The 27,980-nt window shown below is 37.8% G+C and overlaps 1 protein-coding gene across 1 annotated transcript in view; it reads left to right on the forward strand.

Moving 5' to 3' along the window:
• The window catches only part of dctd (dCMP deaminase), a 43,311-nt gene extending 21,492 nt beyond the window's left edge, over positions 1-21,819 (forward strand). Inside the window, exons 5-6 of the mRNA XM_067442678.1 lie at positions 14,662-14,758; positions 20,898-21,819. Of these exons, the coding sequence (XP_067298779.1) occupies positions 14,662-14,758; positions 20,898-21,000 (200 nt within the window). The 3' untranslated portion in view covers positions 21,001-21,819. The remainder of the gene's footprint in view (positions 1-14,661; positions 14,759-20,897) is intronic.
• The last annotated feature ends 6,161 nt before the right edge of the window (positions 21,820-27,980 follow it).

Below are 27,980 nucleotides of genomic sequence, written 5' to 3' on the forward strand. Positions count from 1 at the left end.
CTTTGTTCTTTTCTCAGAGGAAAGCTTAACTCCAAGTCTTCCGGAGGCGCGGGCAGAGCTGATTCGAAAGACCGCCGCCGTTCGCCAGTTTCTGTGTTGACTAGAAGACTGTGTTACTAGAAGCACGCAAACGCAACTCGGCCGTCGTCATTATGGCCCCGCCCGCCAACTCTATACCCTACACGATGTGATTGGGCCGTCCAGATTCTGAGGAATACAGCTCAGATAGGAATTGAGAGTTGCTAAACCACACTTGCGGGCAAATTAAATTTGCTGCCGCTAGGGTGCGTCTAGATTTCTAGGCTAGTGTCAGAGATGTTTAAAGAAAAGAAAAAAACTATAAAAAACGTCTGACAGAGTGTACGTGCCATCAAAATGTTTCTATCAATGTGCACATAGTCTGACTGCTGTCCAATTTATAATTTATAGACATTAGTTTTTGGTTTTAGTAATTATGCTTTAAAATGCTTTATTATGCATTATGCACTTTCCACTTTTTTCTAGTGTTGCAACTTGCAATTATTTTGGTAATCGATTCATCTGTTAAATTATTGACAAATATGTAGGCTATATTGTACTTTTATAAGCAGAAATGGGTTAAAATACAAACATTACATTCTTAACCTAAAAACAACTGGTTGCTTACTATTTTAAACAAGTAATTAAAACAAATAAATTAAATTACTTATTAACTTATTACAAACAAAAACAAAAGTGCTAAATGTTAACTTGTATGAGGTACAAGTCTCAACTGTTTTATGTGTGACAATGCGTCCGACAATGCTGGACAAAAAGTCTGTTTTTCTTTTCCTCATCATTAGGGGCGTTTACTAGCCTGACAAGCCAGACCCACATCAAGATGTTTGGTCTGGAAACTCACTATAGACAGGGCTGAGAAAAGGGGCGCGATAAACGGTTGTCTTTCAAACTCCCTCTGCACGCGATAGGATAGCGCTACACCAACCAGAGCAACGAATGTGAAACAGAGCTTGTTGATAGATTAAACATTTGCTGTATCCGGTCGGCAAAACTCCGAACACATCTTCCCTTTTTAAGAATGACTTCAGTGCCGTTCTTTGTTCTTTTCTCAGAGAAAAGCTTAACTCCAAGTCTTCCAGAGTTGCAGTCAAAGCTGATTCGAAAGACCGCCGCCGTTCGCCAGTTTCTGTGTTTTCTAGACAACAGAAGCACGCAAACGCAACTCGGCCGTCGTCATTATGGCCCCGCCCGCCGACTCTATACACGATGTGATTGGCCTGTCCAGATTGTGAGGAATACAGCTCAGAAGGGTATTGAGAGTTCCTAGACGACACTTGCTTGCAGATTAAATTTGCTGCCGCTAGGGTGCGTCTAGATTTCTAGGCTAGGCATTTACAGCATGTCATTAACATACTATTCATCTGTTTTGCGGGCCATAAACTGCCATCCGTGTGTTGACTTTGGGATTTATGAGTATTGTCGTTCGCTGGGGATTCTTCGTCGGCCACGTTGTGTCCATTACTCTGCCAGGCATTTGTGTGATGAATATCGCACTTCTTCCACGCACACTGTATTCCTTCTATCTGGACAAGTAGATCCATCATTCAAAGGATGCTGTCTGCATGTCGTTTGAGTTGGGGTGTAATGATGTTCACACCGAACCGGAAAAACGCGATACAGCACCCACGGTTCGAACCGCGATACTCAGTCTCATGTGGAACCGAACGAGTCCTGCCCCTTGCTGCCCCGCCCCAGCTCTCACGCCACCTTATGCCACAAAATAATTTCTTTCTTCTTTCTTTACTTTGATTAAGTAGTAATTGGTACACTAACAAAAACTAATGAGCTGTACTTTTACTAAATATTATAATAATATTGTTTACTAAATATAATTATTTATAAATATAGAATGCATGCAGGTATGATGTTTGTTCTGTTCATCAGGAGCAGTTGATATGATTCATTAACAGTTCATGATGTATTGTGTATTCACCATGGTAACCATAGTTTCCATAAATTAATGTGATGGCTACTTGATCGTATTAACAAAAACTGCAATATGACAGCTTTAACTTATAGGCCTATTTATTTATCTGTATTATTCATACAATTGATGTGGCTAAAGTGGTACATTTACTTCTGTGTGTCATCAAATTATAGAATAAATGAATACATTTTTTGTGTTGTATTTTATGGTAAAATGAGTAGATTATTTCTGACTAGTCTACAGTGCAGACATTTATTTAATTTGAGTTTACTCGGGTATGCTAACTGCTCTAAAGAAATGTGAAGCCAATGTATCAAATTAATAAAGATAAAGTTAATAAGTTAAATTGTTGCTGTTGTTAAGTTAAAAGGGAATTAGTTTTGTTATTGCGGGTGCACTGCCATGAACCCTGCCCCATTGCAAACCGAACCGTGGCTTCAAGACCGTGATTTGAACAGACCTGTGGCATTGGTGTATCTTTACTTTACTCTATGTTTGAGAGATACTGCTTCAATAAGGTCCCTGGCCAGGGAGCTATGCCCATCACAAGCTATCGTGATGCTTTGAATATTGTCATGACTGACCTTGGGATACACTTGAGCTCCGACTGCTCAAACAAATTAGCAGATGTCTTGAGCACCAATATAAGAAAGGTTGCCTGGAGGGGCATTATCAAGATTTCTGTGCTCACCAACTGAAATACAAGTCAGCTCTTAAAGGAAGTGTATGCAAGATTGTGGCCAAAACTGGTACTGCAATCCATAGATATGTCTACGTAGATACCTCATTCGAACGCTCCAGGCACGTTGACGAGCCGCCATTTTAGAACGGTCAACACACGTCAACACTTCAGATGCTGCTAATCATCACTCGCTTAAAAAAAAAGGAAAAGAACACTGCGCCTGCGCAGACGCTGTGAAACTGTAAAGCCCGGCGCGATTTAACTCCCAGAAGAAAGCTTTCTCAGGTGAGACGTTTGTGTTAGTTTAGCAATTATAATGTTTGGATCTACACACAAACACGTAAGATTTGTTAGTAACAGGCTTCATGGTTCGAATTTCAACAGTATTCAAGAACTGGAAAATGTATGGAAACAAACATTGACCCTTGTAAAGTGTTTAAATCAAACTAAATGTAAGAGTATTTAAAGAAGATAAACTGACATATTTCTGCTATTCTACAAGCATGCCCTTCTGTCAGCAAGTCTGTTGTCTATTTTTGCCGCGATGCTCGCGCTGCATTAAAGCCACGGTGCATAGCTATTTTTTTTAGTTCACCCTTACTCAAAAACTTGCCTACACAAGCTGTGACTTTCACCATAAATTTCACCGATTTCACCATAAAATCATGTAGTGCAGTGTTCCATGTTTCACAATCACCACATCCAGCGCTGTGAAATAAATAATAAAATACACGAAAATACATCACTGCCAGAAGATTTTGCCCAAACTTTCAAGGCCTGTTTAAATTATTAAACTAAGTGTATCTTAACTTTGTTACATTTTATCAAGTGATATACAGCATATTATATGCATGTGTGTTTGGGAATGGGGCATTTGCAGCAGATATATGTTGCCGTCATAAATCAAAGCACATCTCGGGGGAGAACACCGGCAAATGTGACAGAATGAACGATATTATAGTTTGTATTTGTAATACACGTTTCAGGTGCGAGTGATCAGCGAGGCAAGCGCTGCCAGAATGCCCAACGGATAACCGTCGGGCGCGCGTGGCTCCCGCTCTCCATATGCACTACTTCTACCCTGTCAACCACAGCTTGCGCGTGGAGGAATGCGACATTTGAATGGTCACAATGCGCGTTCGCGACCGGCTTTGACCGTTCTAAAATGGCGGATGGCTAACGTATAGCGGCCCATAGAAACAGTCACTAATGAGGTATCTACGTATACATATCTGTGCTGCAATCACTATTGCCTCTCCCCCTCCCTCCCCACTCAAGGTTGCCCGATCAGCTGCAGGATTCAGCAGGAATGGTTGTACTGCAGCTGTGGTAACTAGAGCAGAGCTGGCAACCCGGATGCTGAAACACTACTGACTCTGTGATTGGTAGATAGGCGGAGCTTCAGGCCAAAACACTTAACTATCCATTTAAATTTTGCCAATTTTTTTTTTTTAAATTACAAAATCCACCCCCCCCCCCCCCCCACCCCCCAAAAAAGTGTTTGTGTACTGTGCTTAATTAACTGAGACCTCTTACAGCTCTTACAGGTTGTTGGCCTTGTTTGTTTCGTTGCTTCTATTGCTCTCCCCTTTTTTGTAAGTCGCTTTGGATAGAAGCGTCTGCTAAATGATGTAAATGTAAATGCAAAACACAACATGTCAACATCAACATCAGTTGAGGGCTACAACGACAACTTTTAAATTACAATATCCTGGCCATACTACTGTTGTCAGGGATGGAAGTATTTAAAATGAACGTGATTTCTTAATGTCTAGTGACATATCAGGGCCATTTTATGATTAACTGAAATATATTTCTTACATACAGTTCCTTTATTGCCAAAAGTACAAAATATTACTCCAACATAATTAAAACTGCTAAAAGTTACACTGAGACCTTGTTTTCAACTGTTAACAAACATATTAACCCATCATCTTATTACTGGCTCAACTGACCTCTTCAACTCCTTCCTCCACTTCTTTGTAAATAAGAGAAACACTATGAAACATTTTTATCAAACTCATCAGAAGTCTCCTCTACATTTACATTTACATTTACATTTAATCATTTAGCAGACGCTTTCATCCAAACAACTAACTGGTCATCACCTCAGCCCATAAAATACATCCCCTCTAGCTTTACTCCCACCTGTTCATCTTCTGTTAACGCCCTAATTGTTTGATCCAGCACCTACCTCACTTCTTAACTGACTAGCTGTAATCTCATCTCCTATTGCTCATCTGATCAACTGTTATTTTTCTTCTGGGTCCGTCCTACTATCATTTAAAGCAGCTGTGGTCACTGCTATTTCAAAGAAACCTGGGCTGGATTCTTCAGTTATAAATAATTTCAGACCTATATCTAATCTTCCTTTCATTTGAAAATGTAGTTGCCAGCTACGAGCTCATCTCTCTGCTAAGAATCTTCCTGATCCCTTTCAATCTGGCTTTTGGTCAGGCCACAGGAATGAAAAAACAGCGTTGGTAAAAATGACTAATGACCTGCTAATGTCTGCTGATTATGGTTGTCTTACTGTTCTCATCATGCTTGACTTAACAGCTGTCTTTGACACTATATCTCATCATTTACTTGCCTCTCAGCTATCTGCATCACAGGTAGTGCTTTATCTTGGTTTATCATCTCACTGATAGGCAATTTTTTATTACTATTCATAACTTCAAATTTTCTGTTCTCTGTCTCAGGGTGTTCTGCCTCAAGGCTCTGTTCTTAGACCACTTTTGTTCTGTTTATCTGTTACCTTTTGGTCACATTATCCATAGTCATAGTCGCTGCTATCATTGTTTTCAACATTTTGTCCAAATTTGCATATCAGCCCGCTCAGTCTCTGCTCTTCCCCTGATATCAGTGAAAACCTGAAAGGCTTGCATTAAAATCTGGTTACATAGAAACTTGCTTAAATGTAATAACGATAAAACTGAGGTTACTGTTTTTGATCGACCATCACTTAGAAAAAAAAAAAAAATCGAATTTCCTATTGATGGGCCATTAATTCCATCTGACACTGTTGAAAAAATGGGTGTAACGTTTGACTCTTACATTTCAAGCTCATATAAGTTTGTAAAACCACCTTTGTAATATAACCCGACTGCGACCTGCTCTCAGCACTAAAAATACTGAAACTCTAATTAATTTTTTAATAACCTCTCGTCTCGTCTACTATAATTCACTTCTTATCGCTAGAGCAATCACTAGACTACAATATGTACAAAATTCTGCTGCCAGAGTCATCAATCAAGTCAAGAAATCTGATCACATTACTGCTTTGCACTATAATCTATATTGGCTAACTGTTTCTGTCTGCATTCAGTATAACATTTTATTTTTAACTTTTAAATGTCTTCATGGATTTGCTCCACATTATTTATCTGAACTTCTGCACTGTTATTCTCCTTCTCGTTCTCTCCGGTCACTTAAAATGGCTTACTGTACCTCATTTCCGTCTTTCAACTATGGGTGGTAGAACATTTAGTGATGTGGCTCCGAAACTTTGGAATTCTCTCCTTCGTACTCTGCGTGATACTGCTACTATAGCCTCATTTAAATCTCAACAAAAATTTAAATATAATTTTGTCATGGCAATCATTATTTTCAAGCTTCAAAAAGCAAATTGTATTTGAATGGAGCATTTTAATTTAGGCTTTTGTTTACATATTTAAACATTGATCAGTTAATTTTACAATAATCAATTTTGCTCCCTGTGTATGTGTGTCTTAACTCTGTTGGAATAGCTTACATGTAGCACAATGAAACTTAATTTAAAAAAAAAAAAGACTAAGTAAACAGTCAATAATTAAAATAACAAAAAATAAAACAAATGACATCAATTCAGTTGAGGTATTCAAAAATAACCACTGATTTCAGGTCAAACCCCTCTAAATGTTCAATTTAGCTAAATAAACAGCATATAATATGTCACTTATTAGAGGGGTTTCACCTGTAATTGTAGTTAGACGGACTAGGTTATTTATAGAGGACATCATGTGACGTCACTGACGGCCGGAATGACTGCGGTAGTGAGTGGCAGCATTGGTTCAGCGTAATTGCCGTAAAAAACACAGCTTAAAGAGCTTTCAGATTGACAGTACAAATAAATTTGACATGTAATCAGAGTTATATTTTAATAGACTGCCAAAAGCTACAGAAAAGAGAAAGCAAATGGATCACTGCAATTCACAGAAACAACCGGACTACATTCAACAGAAAACTTTGCGCACAGCCTTTTCCATGCAAAACTGGCCTTTTATCAATATGGATGTGAGCTGTGGCTACGATAAAATCTCACGTCAAGTCACAGCTCGTGTAGGCAAGTTTTTGAGTAAGGGTGAACTAAAAAAAATAGCTAATCTGGCAGAGAGCATTTTATTGATTATTTGATTATTTTCCTTACCGACAACCAAAGCTCAATCAATCATTAGCCTTTAAGATTATAATGTCAAATTTAAATTAAATTAAATTAGAAATGATGAGTGTCTGACAACACTCCCCCCGCCCCTTTAGGGACTTTAGATTTACAGGTGCTAGAAAAAGTATATGAACTGCTTGCAGAATCTGTGAAAATATGATTTTAAAATATTAACAAAATAAGAAAGATCAGACAAAATGCGTTATTTTTTATTTAGTGCTGTCCTAAATAAGATTTTACATTTAAAACATTTACATTTAGTCAACAAGACCAAAAAATCTGAATTTATTTTCATTTAATGTTCCAACGTTCTTAAGAAAAATCCTTCAGGTCCCATTTCCAGCAGTGACTGTATGATTTTGAGATCCATCTTTTCACACTGAGGACGATTAGGGAACACAACTATTAAAAAAGTTTGAAACATTCACTGATGATCCAGAAGGAAAGAAGATGCATTAACTGCCTGGGGGTGAAAACTTTTAATTGGAAGATCAAGGTAAATGTTGCTTAAATTGTCTACCGGGAAACATGTAAGTTTCTTATGTTGCTTACGAGGGGCAGTACTAAAGGAAAAAATATATATATTTAAACAAAATATGAAAAGTTCACATCTTCACAATTTTTTTATATTTTTTTATAATTTTGTATGACCTCCTATTTTGTTAAAATTATTCACATTTTCACAAATTCTGCAAGCAGTTCACATACTTTTTCTTGCAACTGCATATGCTCAAATATTACAGCATAAACAAGGATTGTCACATCACACACCTGCAGGGCTTCTGTGAGTTGAGAAAAACAAATTAAATATAAAAGGAATAAAATGAATAGGACTGTATAAAATATATTTCACTTAAATAATTAAGAGATTAATAAAAAAACAAGACTATGCTACAACTGACAGTGCCGGCGCCTTGTGTGCGCACACACCATATTCTGGTGTTGCTAACTTGACATGTCAGTCATTCATCATCAAACTAAAGTGCAGACAACCATATACAAAAGTTACACTGCTCAAATGAAATGATCTGCTATAAAATCAGTGTGCCCAGTGCCCAGCCAAACACATTTGCGCATGTGAATGATGCTGTTTTCTGTGGATATTGGAACACAAGTTAAATACAAAGCTTTGTTTACATAATAAATTATTTAGCAACCAAACGTCATGTGGCAAATATGGAAACATATTTGGATTCTTGCCAATGGCTTGATGTTTGTAGTCTATGTTGTTTATAATGAATGCCAGTAGCCTTATTGGTGTTGTTTTATAGTTTAAAGGGTTAGGGTTCATTCTTCTTTCAGACAAATACAATCAGTTATATCAAAACATGTCCTGGCTCTTTCAAGCTTTATAATGGCAGCAAATATTCCTTAGTTCATACGTCCATAAAAGTGCATCTGTCCATCAGAAACAAAGCAACATTCACTGCCATTATTCAGCTTGGAAGAGCCAGGACATTTAAAAAAAATCACTGCATGAAAAGTGGGATTTTCGTCCCCGTAAACGGCCGGAAATCTCCCTGATTTTCGACAATTAACGTCAGTTTACAGCCTGTGCACGTCGCGTTCGTCTGTGCCACATATTGACGGAAACGAACCATGACGTATGTGGAGCTTGCGGAGGCATGCTGGCGCCGGCGCTAATGGCTCTAATTAGCATATGAATAGCAGCTCTGGGTGGCGCCTTGCTTGAATTTCCTCACTCAGTATTGGTTGAAACTACTACATTGAAACAAGAAATATCACTCGTGATTGGTTGGCAGATCTGTTACTATTGGTCAACCTGGGTAATAAATTAATAAATTTAAACCCCCAAATTATAATAATTTTACACATATAAAATTATGATTTGCATATTATTTTTTAATTGTATATATTCATATTCATGTGATATGCTATTATGTTTTATATTCATGTCATTGTTATCCTATGGATTACGCTATTATAACCATCAAGGACATTCATTTATTGAGGAAAGGAAAATATGCCAGGGACGTGCAGTTTATTCAAAGAAAGAGCTTTATTAGAACAAACACACAACCAAATGCAAAACGTTTGAGATCTGCCCACACAACAATAGGAAGCTCACGAGAAGCCCAAAATCCTACAGCACCATGAAGTCTCTGTTTTCCGCTTCAGAGCTGTAGGTGACTAGCGCCATTCTGTCTGTTTTAAGTCCATTTTTCAGACGTCTGTCGTGCGTTGCCCTGTACTTTGGAATCGCCTCTAATCTCGATTGCAGCGTGGCACAGAGCTCGGCGAGCTCCTGGCTGGTCAAACAGTCCATCCAAACACAGCGCGAACGATGCCGTCTTCCTCATCAGGTCTATGGTAGCGCACTTCCAAAGGCCCACCTCATCCTCAGCTAACACACGCTTTCTTGCTTGTAGCAGCTGTAAAAACAAACAATAACGACAATCAGTATTGCGCGATGTACTGCCTAAAATGCACCTGAAAAATAGTCACACTGACCAAAAACGGATCTAATCTAATAAATCTTACCCTCTTCTCAATCGACTCCGCGCTGAACTCTTCACAGCTTCTGCGTGCGATGCAAGAACTGGATGTTTGTACCTCCTGCGTAATGTCTCTATGTCTTACATGCAGCTGGAAAACAATTAAATGAGTGTTATGACGAAGTTGTGAAGACGGCGTACTGCTTCCTGTAAAATGACCAGAAAAAGAAAACACTTTTATAAAGCAACTTACATTTGTTCTTTTACAAGGCTAATTTGAGCTTGTGCTACTTAAAAAGCTTTGCTTTAGGTTACTTTAGCTTAGATAACAGTCTTACCGCAATCTTAGGACTGGTCTTCTCTTAGGCACTCGTCTTCTCTTCTTAAAGTTAGTATCTTCCACACAGTTTTTCGACTCCAAAGCAAGCAACCTATCATCTATGGACAGCAACCTGGAGATTACTAAAGTGAACTGCTCGTTAAAATCGGCAGCAAACTGAGCAAGCTGACGAGATAGCCCAATGATTGCATTCAGCTGTGTCTTCCCGCCGGTGTTACGGATCAACTGGGGATCATGTTATCTGGGGACGGGCGCGTGCACGTAGCTAGTTTTACCTGGATTTACAGCAGATGTTAGACGAGGACAGATTCGTCACAGCGGATTTTCCACTGAACAGATTTAAAACGCTTTCCACATTATTGGTAAATGTTTGCATAATATCAGGCTCTGTGTTTTCCTCTGTCGCTACTTTGCTGTATGTTTCAAACGCAGTTTAAGGGGATTTTTAATGTGGTTTCATTTCACAACACAGACCACGCCCACATTTTGTTACATTCGTTTCAATGAAAGTCGTATCCAATGACAATTACATTCAATAAATTACATTGTGCCGTATTAGTATCGGAATTTTTATTTTATTTTTAATAACTATTGTTTTTGTAATTTGCTTAGGGTATTTTTTAAATTATATATATATATATATATATATATATATATATATATATATATATATATATATATATATATATATATATATATATATATATATATATCCTAACTAAAATAACTCATAGCCTGTCATATTACCTTTCTCATATTAGCCTATTATATTGCCCACCCCTTGCCCACCTGCACATCCCAGCTGATATACAAGATTTGGGGGGACATTCTGCATTTGAAAGTTTGAAAGGGTTTTAAATCTTCTAAATAAAGTAAAATGGTTCAAAATCAAGTAATTTATATATGCCAAAGTCAACTTTAAACATATACAATGTAATTTCCAAACAGCAAAATTGTGGCCAGTGAAAATGCTGAGTGGCTAGTAACTTTGGAAAACCACTAGCCACAGTGGCCGGTGAGCAAAAAAGTTAATGTCAACCCCTGTATATATATATATATATATATATATATATATATATATATATATATATATATATATATATATATATATATATATATATATATATATATATATGTATATGTATATGTATATATATATATGTATATATATATGTATATATATATATATATATATATATATATATATATATATATATATATATATATATATATATATATATATATAGTGCCGTTAAAATTAATTTGCGTTAACACGTTAATTTTGACAGGCAATGATATATGATATATAAAGTTTGCTGATGTATGACGCCGCTTATTAGCAGGAGACCGCAATGATTGGTAAAAGTTGCGGTGATTGGTCAAAATTGCGAGTCGCACTGAATTCACGGGGACTGATTGCAAATGACACACAATAAATAATCTAGAATACTTTCATCAAATATATAAATTCAAGCTTAAGTTTAAGATTTTACAATTAGGCTATACTGAGCCTGATCTATCTAAGAGATTTTTTTAGAAGGAAGTTAATACCTTTTAGAAAAATGTCACATGGGTTAAAACTCCTGCTACCCTGATTTGCATTTGTATAGCTCACAGCATGTTCATTTACATGTTAAAGCCTCCCCTGGAGTTAAGGGAAGGGGGGTCTTGGGGGGGACAACTGCCAAGCAAGGCCCACGTCAATTTCTGACAATTCACGGCAGTTTTCGGTGTCACCTGCAAACTGCCGTGTACAGTCGTAAACCTGATCTTCCACGACAATCTACAGTGCCGCTTACTGACGAAAATCCCACTTTTCATGCAGTGAATATAACTCTCGTTTTCATATGAAAGAAGAATGTCATACACTGTAAAATACAAAATACTCACCGGACTTTCTAACATTTACCGATAAGGATATATAAAATGTTATCTATGTGCTGAAGAAAACACTTAAGAGGCTTTAATCTGCACTATTTTCCATATGCTTTTTGTCCATAGAAACTGTAAGACAACATGACTGGCTGACGGTTTCCAAGCACAGTGCACAGTCTCAACTAATTGATCATCAAATTTTATCGATTAATTGTTGCAGCCCTAATATTTTCTGAGGTCGACACAAGACCACTGTACAATCTTTAAGCCCTTTTTTCTTTAAATGGCAACCTTTTCACCCCTCTTGGATTACATAGCAAGTGTTATGTGTTTATCCGTCCATCTTTGTGCTTCACACACGTCAGGCTCAGCATTTCTGCTCCGATATATGTGACAGTGCTGATGTGGCTGCAGATGAAATGATGGAAGAGACATTCTCTATGGTCACCCTGCCATACTGAGAAACCTGCAATGGGTGTCACTTTGAGCATCCCTCTTCTTTGTGAGCCTTCTTGGCTGGTTAGATGCAGCCTACATGGTGACAGGTTGTCTTCCTCTTATTTTTCTTCTCCAAACCCTGCTCTGTTGTTATTTTCTATCTCTTCTTATCTGTTGAACTCTCTTAACACCCCCTTCCCCATTCTCTCTCCTTCTTCTTTTTGTCCTGATCTTCTTCTCTCTCTCTCTCTCTCTCTTTGGTTTGCTTTTCCTGATTCCCCTCCATGTACTCTTGTGGCAAAGCCTACTGAAGCTGTGTGCTGAAGATAGCATGACACGTTCCGATGCCGTCTGATCTTCAGGATGCTTGGCCTTGCCCTGGCCCATCTCTCAGTGGGGTATCAGCTTCCTCTCAATGCTCCGGCATCATTAAGGAACACACACAGCACTTTCTCTCCCTTTCGTCTCCTCATGCTCTATAGGATGTAACAAAACGCGGCTAAAAATGATCGTCCGACCTCATTAAAAACACCTTCTGATGATGCCAATCAGATGGAGCTGAACAAAGCGAATGTTTAATGTTTGAATGCTGAGTTTAAAAGAATCGAGTCAGGGGTGCCGTCGCTGTTGGTTAATTTTGAAGGTGTTATGGCCATGTTTGTTTACTAGAAGTTGTAAAGCCTCACGATATGAGGAAACAAAAGCCTCTGCATGGAAAAACACGAGGATAAAGGGAATATTAGTAGACTTGGAATGCGAATCCACCCTGATTATTTTATAAAGGCGTACGGGCTGTATCTTATTTGTGCATGGTAAACCTTTTGATATTGCTTGTGTGTGCTTCGCTAACAGAAAACTAACATTTAATTTAATTACAACCAGGGGGAATTATTAAAAGGAAGTTTTCCCATATTTTGTGCAGTTGGTACGCATTTTTGTGTTGGCGACAAAGCTTTCATTTTCCTTAATCCTGTTCCCACTGTGTGTGCCTGGTCGGTACTAAAACCGACATGTGTACTAAAATGAGATCTTTCACTGTACTTTCTGCCCTTTTTTTCTTGATCTGTAATTTTGTTCATGGTAAAATGAGATGGGGAGGCTTAAAGAAGATACCTTCTGTATCTAATTCTGTAGCTATTCCTCCAGTGAGAATGTGTTACTGCTCTTTTCAAATGCAGTTCAAATGTGTCAATCTCTCAATCTCACTGGCTGATATGACACCAAATCATTTTCACTTCCTCTGGCTCCCATGTTGATGTCCCCACTGCACTTTAGCTTCTCGGTGCTGGCGACAGCGTTTCTGAAGCACTGCTTTAGAGCCTTTCCTTTCTCTGAGGAATTAAAGTGTTCAGCTCCCAAGCAGCTGCCATCTTGTCACTTCCTGTGACGGTTTTTGGAGGGACTGAGGGACTGTACTGTCACCTCATCTCCAGAGAGCATTCTGGAAACGTGGCATCTCCAGAGTTCTGCTCCACCTTCCATCAGAGCCTTCCCTTCTGCCGGACAGCTTGTCGTCTTGGAAGTGTTTTGAGCAGTTTCCATACTTATTTTCATGTTCTTTTCATGAAAAGGCATGTTTACATGGAAGCACTCGTGCAATTTCTTCGGCCTTTTCCTTCATGTATCGCGTCAGATTTTAGTCTGAACACTTTAAATGGCTCGAGGGCTTTTTTTGGACCTTGAGTGCTTGCTTTTTTATATTAAATAGACAGATGGGACTTGGATATACAAAGTCTACCCCCATGCAATGTCACCAACAAAATGGTTTTAAGATGGCATAGCCAGGCTGTTCCATGGTAATTTCATCTGTTTCCTCCTAGAAATTGTTCAAATAATACCATGGAGTGGCTCCATGCTTGTAATGACAGCCTTTAATGACAGATGGAATTCACTCTGTGCAAGTCATTTTGCCTTCGATCTGAGCACTTTTCTCCTCCTGTGCAGATAAAAGTACATGATGGAGACCCTGTGTATTTTCTGGTGGTGGTGGGGAGGGGTGGTGTATCTCTCCGGTATATTCATCTACGATTGCAACAACCATAGGTAATGTTGGACTACTCTTTTTCACCTCTGAAAGCGTTAAGGGCAAGAGGGAGTCTAAGTGGTTTCATCAGATTCCTCGCGTTCCTCTGTAAAGCTTGGCTAACAGGGCCTTTTATAGACTCTCCTCATGTGGGCCGCTTGTGAGTAGTCAGCAGGATGTGTGGGGGTGCTGCCAAATGCACCACGTTTTTTAGACGCCAACAGGGCAGATTTCGTCTCAATTGGGATTGGTTGATATTGGCTTGAGCCTGCAGCGACAAGTTATCGACTCACCTTCGTTCTCCCTCAGCACAAGCTCTTGTTCTTTCCTAACAGGCTATTTTGGGTCCCTGTCCTTTTTAGGCCTATTTGTTTGAATTTCTCCTTCTGTTTGCATGTGTTTGTGAAAGTGTGCCTTTGTCTGACCCACACCATCATTCTGCTGTCTCTGCCTTACAGGTATAAAGGATGTGATCTATTTGTCAGACAAATACCATGACACTCCAGAAATGACTGCCTCCAGACGGCTGCTTAACTTGGCGGGCATCACGTACAAGTAAGTCTCTCGAGTCTGACCTTAGTAAGGGGTTGGTGTGTGGCTTGGAAATTAAGAGGGATCATTTGCATTCCTGTCGGTTCTGACTGGCCCGAACGATTGTACAATCAAGGCTGTAACGGAGCCTGACCCTCAGATGTGTGGGTGTATGTGTGACCTGAAGCATCAAAAAGCTTCTGTGAACCTTCAGAAAAGACACGCTTGGGGAAGAATGAGTAAGCACTGTGCACAAGTCTGGATTTGTCTCGTACTTCATAGGAAGCCAAATTGTATCAATAAACAGCCACTTTTGTTTACACTCTTATGTTTTATATATTATTATTAATAATATATTTTTTTATATATATATTACTGTTGTTTTATACACACACCTCTACACAAACATTTATTTGTTTGTGCAGTGGACATAAATGATACATACAATTTTGCAGTTTGTTTAGTTTACTGTTACTGTAATTGGTCCTGCACACTGTGCGGTTTTTCAAAATCCTTTGCAAATGTTCCTTGTCTGACTGTATGAATATGATCCCCGATGTAATCCATGTCACACTGTAAGATCTCAGTTGTTATTAATGTCAGACTGTACGATAGTCAATGCGCGCTAAAAACGGACGCATGCAAGAAAACTCGTCTGGAGTTTTATATCATCAATGAATGACGTGTTCGGTGAAGGTGAGCTGCATTACACGTTGGACTGAAATGGTGGCTACAAAGAAATCTCTAGCTCTCGTTTTGGTCATAGTTTGTCTTGAAAAACCGAGATATTTGACGGACGTCGTAGGAGAAGTCACACTGCAGGATTGTGCGCCAAATCTTCTGACACTGCCTGAATTTCTTCTGAGGAAAAATTTGATCGCAGTGATCATTAATCGGCTGCCGGTGAACATGTTAAACTAAAGATCAAAGACTTCAGATTTTAGCCTAGGATCCGAGGACTCTTTTAGGATGGCAAAATCGTGGGCACAGTGTGCACCCGGCTTAAGAGACTAGCCTGGTGGATGATATCCCACAACAAAATGAATAGTATTTTTTAAAAATATGTTGTATACAATGATATACATCTACACTGGATGGACTGCAGTCATATCAGTGGCCTATCAAAACATTTGTTAATAAGAATATTTTATGTATAGGGCCTACAATTTAATACTGTATAATAAAGTTTTGTGTCAAAATGAATGAGGAAAATATAGTGCCTTAAAATCTCTGCAGCTCCCCAAAAATAATTTTTGCGTCTGTTAAGCGAAGGAAGGCTGCTGGAGTTTCCAATATGGACAAAAAGAGAGAAAAAATACACTTTTTGCTTGTATATGATTTTTGTTGTTGTTGTATTAATACCATAAAATCACATTTCATGCGCATGATTTGGCTACTTAACAAATTAAAATCCCAAACATGACCCTTGTTAATACAATTATTTTATAAATTCAATTTATTAATGTAAACAATAAAAAAGATTTTTCTCAAACAAATAAAATAGCGTCAGTTGAATCCAAAAGCTCTAAACAAATTTTAGAATTAAGCCGACATTATTTAAGCTAGACTATTTAAAAAAGTTAAATATAGGTTACACAAATAAAATGTTAGGTTACAGCTGAGATTTTATTTTATTTTTTTACGCATATTCACTATGTAGATAATAAAACAGTGGACAAAGTGGATGGAAACTTGGCTAATGTCACCTTGAGTGAATGAGGGAGTGAGGGATCGATCCATCCATCCACCAGACAGTCCAAACAGTACCATGAATGAGTAACATGCCAAAAGGTGTCCACTTTATAGTTCATGACCACTGGGATTAGAAGAGCAATATAAGAGCAAAATGTAAATGCAAACATTTAAAACCTTTAGTCTAAACGCATAATGTGAATGAACTTCTTCACTTTTTTATTTTTTAATGAGATACAGGGTTAACTGACAACTTAACTGAACTCTCTGTGGGGTTTGCAGTCCTAACAGTCCTTTATGTTAGAGGGAGCCAGCAGGAACCACAGCAAGAGCGGACAGGACGGAAATCTCATCTTCCCAGTTGTACATACACACTATATATAGATGCACGGTAAATAAACTCTGAAGCCTTTCATCAGAGTCAGATCAAATGGGACTGGGGGGACATGAGCCTGAGGAGACAAAAGGAGTAGATCCGCCTGAAGATGAAAATCAGGAAATCCTTGAAGATACTTTCATGCCTCTTGCCTGTCTTTGAGGGTAGTAAGGTTAATTCCCCTGCTGCTGCTTTTTGAAGGTTGTTCTCCAATACTTCCAGCATTACTATAGATCTCTGCATTTCCATTTCTTCAGCCCTTTGATTGCAGAGCCATAGGCTATTTAATAAAGATATTAAAATCTATTCCGCACCATCACAATTTCAAATGTTTTTTTACCCAATGTACAGCTAGTTTGGTTCCATCTGGACATTTAACATTCCTACTACACCGTTATATTTTCACCTGTGCCATGTTGATTTTATTTGTGTATGCGATTTGAATTGTGATTTGAGAGTTAAGAATTGTGATTCTTAACTCTTTCCCTGCCAGTGTTTAAAAAAAAAAGTTGCCAGTCACCACCAGGGTTTTTGACCATTTTCACCAAAATTGAATAGCCCATAGAATATTTTTTTCTATGAATGTCTGAGCATGCAATATATCAAAAGAAAGACCCTCTTAAACAAAAAACAACAACATTTTATTCTAGCTTCTTGCATTCCTTTTTTATCAACACTTAAATATGGGTATGTTTCATAAAAAAGCAACATTTTGAACAAAAAGCTGAGAAAATCACGTTTTTTGTGAAAGACTCTAGATCAGATTCAGAGGGATGATCAAACACAGATGGAGTAGATTGAGTCCTGTAGCTTGCCCTGGGTCCACATTTCATTCACAAACATTAGGCAGTTTTGATTTATATGATGTTTAATGTTGATGATCACGTGTTTTGTTTTTTTTTATATGCAAATGATTACATATGATCGGTCGTTTTACTGCGTCTTACTCGCGTGTGTTTTGATCTACGCCGTCATTTCTCCATAAAACTCAAACTTAATGACAGAATCAGCACGATCAGTGATTGTTGTAAAATACAGTCTAGCTACTGTTGGTAAGTTGTGGGACGCGTTTAATAATAAAAAGAGCGATTAAAAGCACAAAAATGTGCGCAAGAGATTGTTCCCAAGTCAGCGCGCCCTCCGAAACAGCCCGCAAATTAGACGAGCAAATTAGGCCTCACTTTTGGTTTCGCACTAAACGATCAAATGTAAGTACACAAATATCTATGGCAAAATGACCGGCTTGGAGAGTCTCTTAAACACAACACAGTTTGTGTCTAAAATGGACGTATTTATATGGATCTAGTCGGGAGAAAATGTAGTGCATCTACCTATTATCAGTCGCCTATAGATCTGCACATCTGTCTTAAAGAGGCAGAAGTGTAAATAAACGTGCTGATGAATTAATGCGAATTAAACAACCAAATGCAAAGAGAAAATCACTCACAGCTCTTGAATGAATAACCTCAGCTTTAATAAGCATTCATTGATCCTATCTATGATCAACTATGCAGTGTTATTTTACATTTGATTACTAGAATTCTTCCTGAAATGAAAGCACTGTGTAGGCTGTGTATTTTTGTTAGTTGTGAATACCGTTAAAGCACTGGACCAATAAGCAGTATCGGTAGTAATCCTGTTAAAATCTTAACGAGACCCATCCCTAATAGCGCCCCCTACTGTCTAACAGTGAAAACAAGGAAACCCGGAAAATTCAGTTTTTGGCATGGAAAGAGTTAAATGTATACTGGGGGTGGAAGCCTATTCCACACTCAAGCGCACGCATAAAGCTTGCCACAAATGATTATGAATGTGTCGGAACCAATAGCAAGGGAGGAGACATTTTAATTGTGTATTAATTAACCAGTGTTTTCTGAGTCTGTGTTGGCTGGAAAGATAAAGTTGACGATGCTGTAGTGCAGGGCCGGTGTTTGCTATAGGTGAGCTAGGCGGTTGCCTAGGGCGACAATTGTGTTAGGGGTGCGAGCGCGCTCTCTAATGCCGTCCATTACTTCCCATTAAGCATAGAATCGGAACAAGCGAAATACAATATAATGTTTATTAAACATGATCATCATAGGGCGCCCCCTCAGCTACACGTTTAATTACTTATCAACCTGATTATTAGATTGAATTGATGGTGATGATTATTGATTATTAGTTCAGGCGCTAGGTCATGCAAGTGCTCATCTTGTGCGTTCATCAAAAATGAGGCGTCTAAACCCCGCGGATGCACAGGGACGGAAAAAGAGAAAAAAAGAAAGCCCAGTATAGAGGTTAGTCTTCTTATCTCAGCCAATAAGTTGTCAAACAAAATAAAATTACTTAGTATCAATCTTATCAACTAATATTTTTTTTATAAATATTATTAATATTGTCACTAAGCTATCACTTGCTAGTTTTCTACATAATTACTTTTTCTACATAATTACTTCACTGACAATAATCAATAACCTACATGGATGTCATTTAAATATCAAAAGTCCAGTTCGTTATAAATCTGGATAACGTATGCATGTTATTTATGAAAAGTACAAACGCTCTCTACGTGAGAGCATAAATACGGCCTCTCGTTTTTTGTTTTTTTTACTGGAGCAGCCTAACGAAAGATGCCATATTATTTACATTAAAGACAAATATGCTGTGTTCACCAAATTCTCTACAGTGGCTGTAGTGTAGTGGTAAGACGCATCATGGCATCAAGATTTGATGCAGATTGATCAGAGGTTCGATCCTGCCTTTTGCCACACTCACTCTATTCCCTTTTCCCATCACATATCAGATCGGAAAGGCATTTATTTTCAATAAAAAGTGAGAAAATGTTTGAAAAGTGGAAATAAAGCGTCGAACGTGTTTTATAATAAGTGCTTCTCGGTTAGCGGTAGGCCTAGGAAAACAGACGTGCTGAATTAGAATAGAGACGATAAAAGTGAGTGGGGTGGGGAGGGGTGGGGGGCGCAAAACTCCATCTCGCCTAGGGCAACCAAAGAGCTAGAACCGGCCCTGCTGTAGTGGACATGCCTTTAGAAAGAAATTCACCTTTCATACATATTACACAATCCCAGAGTATTGTTTTGTTTTGTTCCAGTTGACTCATACTGAGATGGCAGAATGTGCATCCATCCAAATAAAAGTTCTTATCTTATCTGACATACTGTAATTACTACAGGAACCCGCCGTTAACGATCTGTCCCTCACAGACTGCTCGATTTCTCTACTTCCTGTGGAGCTAACAGACTAATAAAAATTTGGTCGACTAGGCTTCTCCTAGTCGACTATTAGGGGGCACATTTTTGACCTGCGGAAAAAGGAATTCAATATACTGCTTGCGTGTCTGACATTGGACAGAGGTGGTATGGAAACCTCACCATTGCTGTGCAGATTTCTGCATTCTGAATTCTGAATGAGATGATGAATCGATTTTCCAGCATCAACTGAAGCTGGCTTTGCATTAAGGAACATGGGAGAGTGAGAGACCAAGCTTTGTGAATGTTCTTGGACAAAGTCTTTGAATAAATTTGCTGTCAGTAGATATTCTATTTGTATGTATTGGCTTCTGTCGTTATAGAGGTTTGATGATGAGGAATAGATTTTTGCCACATCCAGATCATCTCGCGCTGAGAGGGGAGGGGTTAATAAAAAAACGGAGAATAGAAAGAGTAGGGTAGAATGTGAATTCAGAAAGGGAAGAAATAAAAGGAAAGGGAAAGCAGGATTTGTGGAGCATATAGAAGAAAAGGCTAAAAGTGGGAAAATAAGGAGTTTACCACCTGCTGGTTTGGTTCTTCTTGGCAGGATATTTTCTGGTAAGACGTTGGGGTGCTTAGTCTCCATTGGGATTGCCTTTTGGAGAGGTTGCTGCTTGTTCTCTCTCACGAGGACTAGTATGTAATTGGTTTCCTCAACCCCAGCATGCTGAGGTGAATTATAGGTGTGATAACTTGGACATTGTGGACAAGAAGTGAATTATCTTCTCTTTGTCAATTTGATAAAGTTGTTTTGAAAGGAGGTCTTTGATTTGACAAGAGTGACAAATTACTTATGTTTTATTTGGACATGCTTCAGTAATATATGTTTATTTTTTCTGTCCTACAGGCAATTCAAACCCAAGCAAGGAAAGATTGTCATTGATTTTAATTCAATCAACCACCCCGGATTGAAAACTTTCAATGATTTTGGAGGCGTTCAGTCATCATAGGCCAAGGAACTTGGAGCATGACACTAAGTATTCATAAAACAGACACAATGTTTACCTTGCTTATGTAGTGGTGAAGGACTTTATGGGTTTGAGAGTGTAGTACACTGCTGTGCACTTTTTGTTTTAAATCAGTTTCTTTAAGTCTTGAAACTTTCTGAAATTGAAATAGTTAATGGTTTGAAATGTGCTTTTATGTATATGCTCTAATGGATAACATTTTACTTTTCTTCTTTTTTTTTAAATAAATTTTTTAATGCAAAATAGCAGCTAGTGACCTTGGCTGATGTGCCCATTTTAAATAGATTCTTTTAGAGTTTCAGTATTTATGATGAGTAGGTTGACAATGAGGACATTAAAATTAAGCTGGATGCCACTATTAACCAAATCAAATGTATTATTTACCTTTTACTTTTAATCTTTTTATATGCTGTAAGAGGAGGCTGATTGGATTTTAATGTTCATTTCACAAATACAAAAACTGCAAACGACCCTTCTTTTCAAAGAGCAATCACTGATGATGGCTCATATTCATAAGCTACCGCTTAGTACCGCTAAGTACTGCAGCTGATAAACCTCATATTTTGTCAAACTGCAATCCTCATGGTTTTGTGCATCTTTGCAGGTTAGAGCCCACAACTTCAGGTTTTTATTTAAAGACTTGGATTTTAAAAGGAGCTGTTGCAATAATGCTGTATTGTTATACAAGGATCACACTCTCAATATGAAATTAATACATTTACTCTTTGTTTCTGGTTCTTAGGCATCCTATACGTTTTAGAATATTGTTTTTTGTTACATAACTCAAAATAAATCAGAACTGCCCACACAGCTGCTGTTATTATTTTGGCATGCATACATCACTGAATTGTTTTCCATCACATATAATATTTTAACAGACTTTGGAATTAATGATTTTTCATAACAGTATCGGTTGTCTTTTTTTTTTTTTTTTGTCTTTTTTCCCCCCTCAGCATCATTTGGTCACTACTATTTATTCTTCCTGGGATCTGATAACGCAGAGATAGTTGCAAGATGAATTGTTAAAAGATCTCGATTCAAACACCCAAGCAATCTTATTTCTAAATGACATTGATTCCACTGTCTATTACCAAAGGTTTTAGGGTATTTGTTGAACCTTTTGAAGTAGGATCATCACACTGCAACATTCAAATCTGTGTTTGCACTGCTGCTGATCCAGGGAGAGCAGCTGTCATGTAAATGTACAGAATGAAGCAGCTTTACAAACATCCTTTTCAACCACGTTTTATCATTATTTATGTGTTAAAAACATTTAAATATAAGGGCTGGGCCAAATGTGTACTGGGATCAATGGTTATAGTTTGAGTATGAACACTGATCTATATGGTAGGGTATTAGCGATCAAAATAGAACAAATTACTTTTTTTTAAAGTATTTTGACACTTGTATCGAGGTGGCGGCGACAAGTGACTGGTTTAAAAGTGTTTTCATTTACAAAGGCTGATTCATCCAATAATGAAACAAGTCTGTATGAATGAGACATGGACTGCCCCCGAAACCTGGAAAATGCTGCCTTCAGAGGACACATTTCAAGGTAGGAAGGCATCGAGGTAAGCCCAAATCCGATGTTAGCTTCACTTTCTGTCTCCTGAGATGCCTTCATCTGATGGATTTTTGAAGGCAGCATACATGTATCTTTTGCTGCCTTTGATATCCCACAATCCTCTGCATTCATTCTGTGACAGTTGATCTAAAAAAAATAAAAGCCGTCCAAAAGTTGTTTGCTGGTCAGTTTGTGTAAATGTAAGGTTTTTTATTTTATTTTTAAAAAAAATTACCACTTCTGATATAATTTTTGCGAGAAATAACTAATGTAGTAATTAAATATTTGATTAGTTCTCACCAAAGCTCACTCTATTTTGCAGTACATTATTAAACTGTTGCACTGCCTAAGAATTCTGTCCGAAATTAGTTTCGTGAGGTGCCTTCATGCACAAACTCTGCCTTAAAGTCATAAAGAGAGGCAATTTTTGAACAGACTGGACATTGTGTCAGAACCTCTAGTAAATAGTTGTATTCAGTTATCTAATGGTTTTTTTTTCTTCATATAATCATTGGATAATTGTGATCTCTGTTTTTAAACTAAACAAAATGTGATTCTCAATTTATCCAATTTTGTGCAATCAATGCAGAGATCTTTTAACAACAAACATCTTCATTTAGAGTTGATGTAATGGTATTTATAACAGTTAAGAAGTTGATAATGCTAAGCTCTTGAATAGTGAGATCATGAGTCTCTTGAAGTGTAATGAGGTCTGGAGGACCAGTACACCTTCATATACTGTGAGGAAGTGCACATATCGGCTTTAAAAGAATGGTTCACCCCAAAATTGAAGTTCTTTCATCATTTAGTCATGTTCTCTGACATATGAAAGACGATTCATTTAGTTTTAGAGTTTGAAAAATGACTGCATTTTGGGGTGATTTTTTTTTTTTTTTGTTCTTTTTTCTTTTTCCTTGAATGCTAGTTAAAAGGAATCAAGCTGATTTGATGGTATTAGATTCAATTAGGGTGTCTTGAATCACACATTCACTTATGGTAGTGTATAACGTCATTGCCGACATCAGACTGCCATTATTGAGAAAGCAATTCAGACTAGTGTCTTAACAACACTATAAGCAGAGCTGTAAATGGTTTGAAAAAACAGAGAGAGAAAAACACCAGTTGTTCATAGGCAGTTAAGATTTCAGAACATTTAAATGATTTTAACATTAGAGGATTAAAAAGCCATATCTTAATTTCTCTTTCAATAATCGTAATAAGTCATTTTCTTTAAAGCAGCCTTTCAGCTCTTCAAGCTTCCTTATAGATCCTGGTTGCACACGTTTTATGAAAATAAGAACCAGCGCCGTTTCCGAGATGTATTTACAGAGGTCAATAATTGATAGGTGTTCAGTGAAATGCAATGTGATGTTTCTTGTGTGCTAATTGTTTAAAAAATGCATTGTGCTCTCGTCTTTTGACTAAAAGATAATTTAAGATCAAAGCTTTAATCACTTAGAACATGGAAATATTTTTTAAAAGAAAATGAATCCTGAAGAAAAATAATGGAAAATAAATGGATCTGTAGCCACAATTAAATCAAGTCTACTGGCATTTTCCTGAAAATAGCACCGTGGACATTTTGAGATACACTGTAGTAGTCAGAAGTGATGCCGAGAGGGCATTTTTGCAAAATATGAGGACAGGAGTATGATATGGGAAAGAGACCACACCAAACTTGGTTACGGTATTGAAACTACAACATTATTGGGCAAGAAAGATATAGTCTCTAGCATATCATGGATTATGGTTTGTATAGTGTCATGCAAAAAAATCATAGAAAAACAAAAAAGCTCACAGGAAATAAAACATACATTGACTACAATTTAACCATTAAACAATATTTTATTGATTCACCTTTGTTTTTAATTACAACAGCCATCTCCTGGGTATTGATTCATTAACCACGCATTTGCATAACTTTACAATACTCCTTAAGTTGTTCCTCGAAGTTGAGCTTCATTGGAAGACCTGACATCACATTTTAGGTTTATAATTTCCCATGTAAGGTTTTCAATGGGCTTAAGGTCAGGGGACTGAGGAGTTATCAATATATTGGAAAAACCATTTCATCTACAGGCAGGTCTTTGGAAGCTTTTGAGCTGGTCCCACATTCAGATGATTTTCCTTTCTGACAAAATGCTCACTTGGTCAAATGGTCTTCCGTGACCAGCCACATGGTAGTGGTCTCTTTGATATAATTATGTGGACATTGTGACCATTCATATCCAGCACATGAGCAATATCTGAAACCGAATGACTTAGCCATTTTACCAATATCCTCCTGGGTTGCAGACAGTGGTACTTTGATGTCATACACCAATCGGTCTGTGCAGCGCTGCTTCATGTCGAACAAGCCTATTATGTGTTTTATTAGACAGGTTAGCAACTGTTTGGAGACATTAATTGACAGAAAATGAATCATTGTTCTATAGCTCAACACAGTCTTATTATTTAAATCTTGTTTTCTTGGTTTACCGTGAGTACCATGTTTTAACATGCCCAATATCGATCTAGCTTAGTGTGCAACTCTCATAGTAGCCACCAAGCAAACACATAGCATTATAACAACTTTCAACACACTCAAACGTGTCTAATAAAACGGTGCTGTGTTTCCTCACATACACACGAGCAGAAGAAGCCAAAGCGTTGGTCTGTGGCATAAGAAAAGTTCCACTGGTCTAAAGCCGTGTGTCGCACTTGTCTCTCATTAGCAATTACTTCAGCCGCTCCAACAGCTCTTCGTTGTTGAAAACGCAACTCAAATTCGTTATTGAAATATAATAACTTATACGTGGCTGCTATTTTCATTACATTTATTTTAAAATAAATTAAATAATCAAGACATCACTATATTCTACTATACCAGTAGAATATAGGCTAATATATTGCATAATAATTAATTTCTCTATAACTATAACAGCTTTGGTCAAAGTAGGTAAATGTATTGCTACGTGACATTGTTTACAATCTGTTTTATTGATGTCTTTCCACGGTTGAAACACTGAGCAATTACATGAGATATGTTTCAGTTAGGCTATGTATTCTCAACATACCTTCAGATGTTAATTCATATATTTACTCTTTGACTAAAGAGATGATCAGAACTGACTCGCATTTACTGTGATCTGTCACGTCACAAAATGGTATCAAAATGGCATTTAATGTTTGAATTTTGTGTTAAAATGGACAGAAGATTATGTTATATATATTGTTAAGATCTTGTTCATGTTGGAACTCGGATTAAAGTATGTTCCACGGGTTAAACAAGCCTGCTGTTAACTGTTTAAGATTGAATTTGCACGTGCACAGTGCCAAAAGTCTTGAACAGAAACGGTTCTGTACAACACACCAATATTTAACACATTAGTTCATCCATGAATATCTACAGGAACTCATCACTCTGAAATCCTCTACCTGCACCGTCAGGCCACCTGCTTTTTCAAGTCCCCACCACCAGGCAACTTAGTTTTTGTCTTAAAACATTTCCCATTTAAGTCAGTCACTAGTTTTAAGAGCACAATTAGGCTGTAAAAGCCAAGGGAGTAATCTAGCACTCGGAAAGCGTTCCACCAGGGTGGCTTGGCCATTGCTAACCAAGCCATCACCTGCTGTTAGCATCCCATTGACTCCCATTCATTTTTGAGTCACTTTGACAGTGAATAACTTTACATCTGAGGCGTTTAAAGACTCCATTTGTCCATTTTTTATTTCTAAAGAAACACGACAATGCATAAAAGCCTGCGTTACCTTGTATCTTACACTATCACCCCGCAGAAGCTGTTTTTGTAAAAATAGACTAACTATTGCGTCATAACCAACGCGACTCAGTCGCACAGTTGAGAAATTACTGTATAGACCTGAGGAGACGCTCGCAGGCAATCTTTTACTGTCTATGAGACAGTCGGGGGGACGTGGAGAAGAATGGGGAGAAGCCCATAGTGAGCCAAAAGCAATAGGAGAAATTATTTAAACAACTTGATTCAGATTTCACTTTCCACAACTACTAGAAGACCTACAGCTGTCAGACAGGTTGCTCACGTCACATCTACGTCGTCAAGCTCAGTCTGAACCTGCCCAGTTCGCTCAGCCATCAGGAAGTGAGTGCTCCTTTACTGACATCACTTTCCGCCGTTGAATTCAATGGGATAGCTCTGTCCATTTCTTTTACTGTCTATGGTAAAAGCACACTGACCCTGCGTCCCAATTCACATACTATCCATCCTAAATAGTATTCGAAAATAGAATTAGTATGTCCCAAATCGTAGTATGTTGAAAAGAGTATTCCAAAGATTCCCGGATGGTTTACTATTTCCGGTCGAAGTATGGATCGATGGGCACTCTAACGGCTGATATTGCCCATAACCCATTGCGAGTTGGACGAGGATTCGATTGGAACTACAACGCAGATAAAAAGCATTAAAAAACTACAACTACAAACATGACGGATGTGCGAGTCAGACAGTTAAGTAGAGAAGTTTAGATAAAGGGGTTTGAGTGACCAACTATCAATATTTAACCTGACAAAAATATATTTATTCAGTGTTGTCCACATTATATTTCACCCGCAGCAGCATTGTGAACTTTTTTAATGACACGTTTGGCCATTAACTTTTAAATGCATCATTATTTATATTTAAACTGCAAACACACGAGGAGAGTCTCTGACCCACAAAGACCCACACATGGCAGATCAACGTGCGGCTGTGACGAATCTGACGATGATTGACAGGGCAGTTAAACGGTAATGACGGGATGCACGTAACTAAGCGACAGAGTCCGTTAAAGATGACGAAGTAGTATGTCCCGAAGCTTGCATACTTTTCTGCTACACACTCAAAAGTATATACCTTTTCTTCACAAAAAGAGTACATACTTTTAGGACGTAGTATAAGTAGGCGAATTGGGACGCAGCATCGAGTTTACCTGTTTGGCGTGATGACGTTTAATCTACCCGACAGCCTAGTCCAATTTAGCCAATTAGCCACTTGTTCAACTGCCCTTTTAAAGACATATTACAGCTTCAAAATATCACGAGTGGGGTAACACTGATGTATTTTATGTCCAAGAAAAAAACGTGAAAAGTTTAGAGCTTGTTTTTCACCACATACCTTATTTCAACCGTTTAAACTAAATTCCATTAAAATAAACCCTTGACTTCGGGATGAGGAAACCGTATGTGCTAAAATACTGTTTTGATGTCATACCTGCACCACCTGTCACATAGTGATTTATTGAATTATATGCTGGGAATAATGAGTGCAAGCTTAGTATGAGACACTTCGTTATGTTTCACTGTTTTATGATAAATGATACGACTGAAATATGGAAGTTTACACTTTAGGGACAACTTTACAACATGCATGCAATATATTGAATTAAAAGTTTGAATAAAGCG

The sequence above is a fragment of the Pseudorasbora parva genome, chromosome 4 (genome assembly GCF_024679245.1).
Source record: "Pseudorasbora parva isolate DD20220531a chromosome 4, ASM2467924v1, whole genome shotgun sequence".
NCBI classification, from domain to species: domain Eukaryota; kingdom Metazoa; phylum Chordata; class Actinopteri; order Cypriniformes; family Gobionidae; genus Pseudorasbora; species Pseudorasbora parva.